At 50.7% G+C, this 7,971-nt stretch overlaps 1 protein-coding gene across 1 annotated transcript in view; it reads right to left on the bottom strand.

The window, feature by feature from the left end:
* The window catches only part of UBASH3B (ubiquitin associated and SH3 domain containing B), a 159,237-nt gene extending 155,581 nt beyond the window's left edge, over positions 1-3,656 (bottom strand). Inside the window, exon 1 of the mRNA XM_011926989.1 lies at positions 2,629-3,656. Coding sequence (XP_011782379.1) covers positions 2,629-2,789 — 161 coding nt within the window. The 5' untranslated portion in view covers positions 2,790-3,656. The remainder of the gene's footprint in view (positions 1-2,628) is intronic.
* Positions 3,657-7,971: the final 4,315 nt, after the last annotated feature.

The raw sequence follows: 7,971 nt of genomic DNA, 5'->3' as shown, positions 1-7,971 counted from the left end.
GGCTGAGAGAATAAATTTCTGCTGTTCTAAGCCACTCAGTTTGTGACAATTTGTTACAGCAGTCCCAGGAAGCTAACACAGTAACTAATACTTCATGATTGCTCACTATGTGCCAGGAACTGTTCTAAGCATTTTACCACATTAAATCATTTCTATCCTGGCCCTAATGGCCCTAGATGGTGTGAGGCCTGGGCTGTGCAGATAGAATACCTGGGTTTGAATCCCAGCTTCACTGCTTACTGTTGTGACCTTGAATAAGTTATGCAACCCTTCTACACCTCAGTTGCCCAATTCATAAAATGGGCATGTGGTACCTTCCTCATTGAGTTGCTAGGAGGATAAAATGGTTAATAAAGATATAAGCACTTAGAACAGTATAGAATAAGTATTGAATATATGCTAGCTATTAGGAGATCTCAGGGGTTGAGCAAGCCAAAATTTGACCCTTATGCTAATCTGTCAAGATATGGCAAGACCTCCTGGACTCAGTGCAGGAGAAAAGATGTCCCTTTAAAGCTGATTTGAATCCCAAATATGACTGTCTGAGGAGTTCAGTTAAGTATTTCTTCCCTTAATTAATCAATTTAGGTTTTTAATGCTGGCCTCATTTTAAAAAAGGCAGTAGCCTGAGACTCTGCTAATTCTGCAGCATTCCCCAGCTGACTTCCCCACTCCCACCTCCAATTTTTTTTTTTTTTTGAGATGAAGTCTCGCTCTGTCACCCAGGCTAGAGTGCTGTGGCGCAATCTTGGCTCAGTACAACCTCCACCTACCGGGCTCAAGTGATTCTCTTATCTCAGCCTCCCAAGAAGCTGGGATTACATGCATGCACCACCTCACCCAGCTAATTTTTGTATTTTTAGTAAAGACAGGGTTTCACCATGTTGCCAGGCTGGTCTCGAACTCCTGTCCTCAAGTGATCTGGCTGCCTCAGCCTCCCAAAGTGCTGGGGTTACATCCCGCCCCACCTCCAGTTTTTAAGGAGAACTATGCACATTGATCATCCATACTGATGACTTCACCTGAAGCGTCCACACCTGACACACCCCTGCAGAACCCACATTTTCTCCCTGTAATTCTGGTATCAGGAACTGGAGCCCTAGTATTAGGAAGCTGTATTAGGAAGTCAGGGGAAGGCAGAAACCATCAGTCCATTTTGCGGCCTTCTAAGGCCACTCCAATGTGTCCCAGCAGCCTGGAGAATAACAAATTCAAGGGTCTACTTTGATTAAGAGATTACAGCCAAGTTAGTAAAGAATAAACAAGGTTTGCCCAGGGACACGGGAGGGGAGACCTAAAGTTATTGCCTGTAATCCCAGCACTTTGGGAGGCCGAGGTGGGTGGATCACCTGAGCCTGACCAGCCTGGCCAACATGGCGGAACTCCATCTCTTCCAAAAATACAAAATTAGCCGGGCGTGGTGGTCCAGCCACTCAGGAGGCTAAGGTGGGAGAATCGCTTGAACCTGGGAGGCGGAGGTTACAGAGGTCGCGCCACTGCACTCCAGCCTGGCGACACAGCGAGACTCCATCTCAAATAAATAAATAAAGTTATCACCTGAAAAAAAAAATGTGAGAAGGGAAAAAATAAAAAGGACTTTCATTTACTTGGCCCTTGCTGATAAAGTTTGCCCAACTCTCCTGTTCAGGTGATGTAATTCAAAGATGAAAAGAAGCTGCGCCCAGTCCGGACCCCAGGCCTTGTGTCCTCACCTAAGAAATCTGCACGCCAGGGATTCAACCAGGGGAGAAGGGCCTGGCCGCTGGGCCTTGGCTTCCTCTTAGGCAGAGTTCCAGCCCCTGAGACTTGAGCCGACCGGCTTAAGACGACTCCGGCCGCCGCCGCCCTATGCTGGCAAAGAGGCCTCTCCCCAGCAGGCTCCAGGGGCAGCCACCTGCTCTCTCCCTGCCCTTCCCTACCCCACTCTCCTAGAGCAAGGATGAAGGAGAACAGCTCCCCCTCCTTACTCTCAGGCACCCACAGAGCTGCCGTCACCACTGACGAGAACCCAGGTTCTCTGGAGGGATCGCTTCTCCTTCTCATTCCATCCTCTCCATCAATGAACACGCAGCAACACCCACGCTCCCGCTCCTCCTACTCCAGGGGGAGACCGAACCCGAGAGCGACAACCGGAGCTGGGAGTCGCTGCAACGGGGGCGCCGGCCTCCCTGCCCCGCAGTCTCTCGCCCTTTCCCAGACACCAGAGGATCCCAGGCCAGCCCCAGTATTCCAGGCGGAAAGGGTGCCCGAGTCTTCCGCAGGGCCCCGCCTCCTCAGGCGCTCGGCGCTGGAGACCTAGGGGAGCGCGCGAGAGAAACGCTGAGCTCCACCCGCGGGGCCCGGAGGCTGGGCATAGTACCCGGGACTCGAACCCCGCGCCCTCGTCCCACAGCTTTAGGCATCCCACGGCAGGCCCCGGCCCAATGCCCCCGCGCCGCGTCTTCCCCGGCACCCCCGCCCGGAGCCGAGTCCTGGGCTGCCAGCGCGCCCATCCTGCCCCCAACAGGTCTCGGGCAGCGGGGAGCGCGCCGCCTGTCCCGCAGGCGCTGGGAGGCGAGCCGGAGCGAAGCCGAGGGCCGGCCGCGCGCGCGGGAGGGGTCGCCGTGGGCTGCGAGCCCGGCCACTTACGCGCGGGCTCTGGGGAACCCCATGGAGAGGAGCACGTCCAGCGCCGATCCATGCTTGATGGTGCCGGGGCGCTGTTGGCGGTTCCTCCGGGGGGTGACTTTGCTGTACAGCTCCTCTCTCGCAGCCATGCCGAGCGGACTGGGATGGCCGTACTGAGCCATGGCTCAGCGGCCAGCCATCGCCAGGGAAGGAGCCCGAGCCGGATGGTCCGGGAAGGAGGAGGGAGTCGGGCTGGGCCAGAGGAGGGGGCTCGGGGACCCAGAGCCAGGCAGGAGGCGGCGGCGGCGGAGGCGGCGCTCCGAGCTTCCCCAGTGTCGAGACTCTGACGCTTCCTGGTGAGGCCACAGGAGCCAGAACGCCGGCAAGCGGCCGCTGCGGGACCAGCCTTAGCCACTCGGGCCCCCGGCTGCCCCCAGCGCTGCGCCTGCAGTAGCCCTGTCTCCTCCGCCCCCTTCCCTCTCCTCGCCTAGCAGTCCGGGAATTTGCAATGAGTAATTTTTGAATGGATCAAAAAGGAAAAGGAGCCTTGTGGGCTGGCCCTGACTTGCCTGTACCCGGGCCCCGCCCCTCTCTTAAAGCGGCCGCGCTGTCCGAGGCTGCTCGGTGCGTGCAAGAGCTGTAGTCGCGCTACTTAGAGGCGGAGGATCCCAACCTTATGGGCTGCTTGTGTGCTTCACCTCCCGACCGTCACCCCGGGCGCCCCAGCCCTCTCTTTGGCTGGCATACCCTCCCAGCTGGGCCTCAAGACAGCAGATCAACCCATTTCAAGTTTCATGTGGTTCTAGATGCGGTTATTAATGGAAATCGGGTGAACTGATGGATGATACTAATGGACCCGAAGGCCAAGTCATAAGTCCTAGGTAAAAGATTTTGCTTCCCAAAGATCCTGCAAAACCCAAAGGGTTGTTAGGACCATCGGAGGCTGAGTTCCCAATCAGCTGGCCAAGTGGCTGCACTCAAGACTTACTGTGCTCTACAAGGTTATGGTCAGTGACTGGATAGTGCCTTCTGGGTGGGGCAGAGGGAGTGGGGAGCAGGACCTCAGGTTCTCACAGCTGGCAGGACCCGGGAGGGGACAAGAAAAAGAGGGGCAGGGCAGAAAGAAGAAGAGGGAAGGGAAAAAGAAAGGAGGAAGGAGGAGGAGTAGAAGGAAGGGCCAGGAGGGTAGAGGAAGAAGGAACAGAGAAAAGACACTTCCTAATTATAAGAGGGAATGAGCTTATTTCATGAGGGAGTGGATATCCTGTCAATAAAAGGATTCAAAGAAGGACTGAATCACCACTGCACAATAAGTGAATTGTATCGTAGGTTGGACAAAACTACTCCCACTGCAAAGATGATGGAAGTCATAACCATATTGATGCCCTATGCCCCACCTGGTAAATTTGGCTGGGGGATGTTAAGGCTCTTTCATTTGGAAACAAAGTCATTGTCTTCAGTCAGGGACAAGGGTCCCACTTGCTATAGTGAAAGAGGCAATGAGTAAACCATAACCGATGGTCTTTTTTGGGCAATAATAATAATAAAACCTAACATTTATTGGGTTCTTGTATGTGCCTGTCATTGTGCTGATCGTAATAAATGAATTAACTCACTGAATTTTTACACTGACCCTAGGAGTGTATTTAGTCATTATCCCAGTTTTATAGATGAGAAAACTCAGCTCAGAGAGGTTGGGGGAGATTATAGAGCTGGTAAGTGCATAGCTAGAGCACTTGTATCCACTTACAGTGCCTTAGACAAGTTACTTCTCTCTACAGCCTAATTTCCTCATTTGTATGGACCGTGGTAACCTAACCTTGCACACACTGGGTTTTCCAGAAATGTCAGTCCGGGCCTGTCCCTGGTTGGAGTATGGGGGAGGGATGGTGACCAGCTCCCATGGAGTGGCATTTTGAGGTTGCTTTATAAGGCCTCTAAAGGTTTTACCGGGGGAAATGATACAGTGTAACTCCCTGAGGCAGGAGTTGGCTTCCTAAAGAATAGCCAGTGGTGTTTGGAAGCAGGGAGATAAGACAGCTGGAGCTTAAGCAACAATGTGCATTAATTCTGCCTCCTGCTGTATAAAGGATGAGGGAAAATTAATGCTTCCTGGATAGGAGCTTCCTCCAGAGCAAAGGGGATATCCTGGAGACCTTGCAGAATGCTCTTCCAGGGCATGGAGCAAAAAGACAAGACTAGGCTGGAAACACCATACCTAGTATTAGCCTCCTTCGACGTGTTCAGTAAAACCTGCTGGATTTTACCCAGTATTCTGAATTTTTTTTCCAAATGTCTGGTTTGAAAGTCAAGTGATCTGGATCTTAGTCAAGAGATAATAATGTACGTGAAAGCGCTTTGTAAACCATAAACCGCTACATAAATGATAACTCAAATTTATTGAGTACTTACTATACGCTGGTGTTGTTCTTTGCTTCTTACACATGTGACTCAAACAATTCCTTGACAAGACTATGAACTAGGAACTACTTTACAAATGAAGGTGCTGAGACAGAGGTCAAGTATCTTGTCCAAGGTCACATGGCTAGTAAATGGCAGAGCCAAGATTTGAACTCTTAACATTTGGGCAAACAACTACTTACGACCATTGTTATGATGATAAGAGGACACCAGCCTTTAAGATAGTTTTTTGACTCCACCTATGACCCTTGACATAGAAATGCTGGATCTCTGTTTCTCCAGAAAAATTGAATTAATTGTCTTTCTCCCTGCCTTTAGGGAAACTGTAAGATAAAGGAAATGATGGATATAAAAATAGTTTTAGGTAGATTGGAAAAAGCACTACGGAAAACTAGCCACCTTAGACGCAAACTGTTTTTGTCTGGGGCACTTTTACAGAAATCCCAGCTTTGCTTCCTCACTTGTCTTCAGCTCAGTGCCAACCCCTGTTTTATTTAGGACCCCTGCCATTTGTTCTGCACTGGGTTGGGGGACTGGCAGTTAAGATGCATTGTGCTTTAATTGTGTTGACATTGAAAAGCTGGGAAAAGCTTCATAAATGTCTACATTGTTCTATTACAAAGAGAAAAGAGTGGGGCTGGGTACGGTGGCTCACCCCTTTAATCCCAACACTTTGGGAGGCTGAGGTGGGCGGATCACGAGGTCACGAGATCGAGACCATCCTGGCCAATGTGGTGAACCTCATCTCTATTAAAAATACAAAAATTAGGCCGGGTGCGGTGGCTCAAGCCTGTAATCCCAGCACTTTGTGAGGCTGAGATGGGCGGATCACGAGGTCAGGAGATCGAGACCATCCTGGCTAACACGGTGAAACCCCGTCTCTACTAAAAAACACAAAAATTAGCTGGGCGTGGTGGCACGCACCTGTAGTCCCAGCTACTCGGGAAGCTGAGGTAGGAGAATCGCTTGAACCCAGAAGGTGGAGGTTGCAGTGAGCTGAGATCATGCCATTGCACTCCAGCCTGGCGACAGAGCAAGACACCATCTCAAAATTAATTAATTAATTAATTAATTAATTAATTGAAAGAAGAGAACTGACTATTCATCTGGCAGTATATCTTACAGTGGCCAAGAGAGGTGAGATGGGAGTAGGGGTCTTGCACAGGGACAGAGCTGACACATCAGCATGAAGTTCCTCCCTCAGAAGGGAGAGCAAGTTGACATGTCCCCATGTGCGGTCAGGTCAGAATCCACACTGGACCACAAAGCTCTCTTTGTTCATGTGAGCATGTTTAACCCTCCCTCACTGGCCCCTGCCACATTTTCGCTATGGTACATCCTCTCAGATGGCCAGAGGGAGACCCAGGATGGGCCCAGTTGGCTAAGCATGTCGTCGTACGTCTTCTCCTTCTCCTTCACGCTGTCCTTAAGGAATGGTCAAGTAATAACAATAAGAACATGCAGTAGGTCTGTAATCCTAGCACTTTGGGAGGCCAAGGTAGGTGGGTGGATTGCTTGAGCTCAGGAGTTTGAGACCAACCTGGGCAAAATGGTGAACCCCATCTTAACTAAAAATATAAAAATTAGCCCAGCATGGTGGTGCATGCCTGTAGTCCCAGCTGCTTGGGGGGCTGAGGCAGGAGGATTGCTTGAACTCGGGAGGTCGAGGTTGCAGTGAGCCAAGCCGAGATGGCACCATTGCACTCCAGCCTGAGTGACAAAGTGAGACCCTGTTAAAAAAACAGACAAGGCCTGGCGTGGTGACTCATGCCTGTAATCCCAGCCCTTTGGGAGGCTGAAGTGGGTGCATCATGAGGTCAGGAGTTCAAGACCAACCTGGCCAAGATGGTGAAACCCTGTCTCTACTAAGCATACAAACAAATTAGCCAGGCCTGGTGGCGGGCGCCTGTAATCCCAGCTACTCAGGAGACTGAGACGGAGAATTGCTTGAACCTGAGAGGTGGAGGTTGCAGTGAGCTGAGATGGCGCCTGCCACGGCACTCCATCCTGGGCAACAGAGCTAGACTCCATCTCAAAAAAAACAAAACAAAAAACAACAAACAACAACAAAAACAGGCAGTAAAGTCTGCCCAGTGTTTCCAATCCTGAGGGCTGGGGTGTTGCCTTGCCAAACGAAGGTAGCTTTGGAACTGCTGGGAATGACTTTCACCCCTAGACTTTAGGGGGTCCTTCGTGGTCAGAAGATTTTGAAACCACGTGCTGCCCTCTCTGGGCCTCAACTTCCTTGCTTGCCAAATGAGGGGGTTAGCTTAGCCTAGGGATCGCCAGGATTTTGTCAAGGGACCCTCGGGAACTTTGAGGGACAGGGGTTGGGATCACCCAGCTGATGATTAAGAGGGTAGTGTGGTATCCTGTTTTCTTTCACTGTAAGTCTATCAGCTTTATATGTTGAGATTTTTTGTTTTTGTTGTTGTTCTGTGTGTTTTTTGTTTTGTTTTGAAACGGAGTCTCTCCCTGTTGCCCAGGCTCGAGTGCAGTGTCGCAATCTCAGCTCATTGCAATCTCTGCCTCCTGGGTTCAAGCGATTCTCCTGCCTCAGCCTCCCGAGTAGCTGGGATTACAGGCATGTGCCATCATGCCCAGCTAATTATTACATTTTTAGTAGAGACAGGGTTTCCTCATGTTGGCCAGGCTGGTCTTGAACTCCCAATCTCAAGTGATCTGCCCACCTAAGCCTCCCAAAGTGCTGGGATTATAGGCGTGAGCCATAGGGCCTGGCCGAGATCTAATTTTTTTAAGTGATTTTTTTTTTTTGTCTTTCCTTTTGTTTTGTTTTCGTTTTTTTCAGGGTCTGGCTCTGTCACCCAAGCTGGAGTGCAGGGATCTCAACTTGGGCTCAAACCATCCTCCCATCTCAACCTCTTGAGTAACTAGGACTATAGGTGTGTCCCACCATGCTCAGCTTCTTTTTTTTTTTTTTTT

The sequence above is a fragment of the Colobus angolensis genome, unplaced genomic scaffold, assembly GCF_000951035.1.
Source record: "Colobus angolensis palliatus isolate OR3802 unplaced genomic scaffold, Cang.pa_1.0 Scaffold7, whole genome shotgun sequence".
Classification (NCBI taxonomy): domain Eukaryota; kingdom Metazoa; phylum Chordata; class Mammalia; order Primates; family Cercopithecidae; genus Colobus; species Colobus angolensis.
Note: the sequence above shows the minus strand (reverse complement) of the source record. Positions and strands in the feature narration are given on the sequence as shown.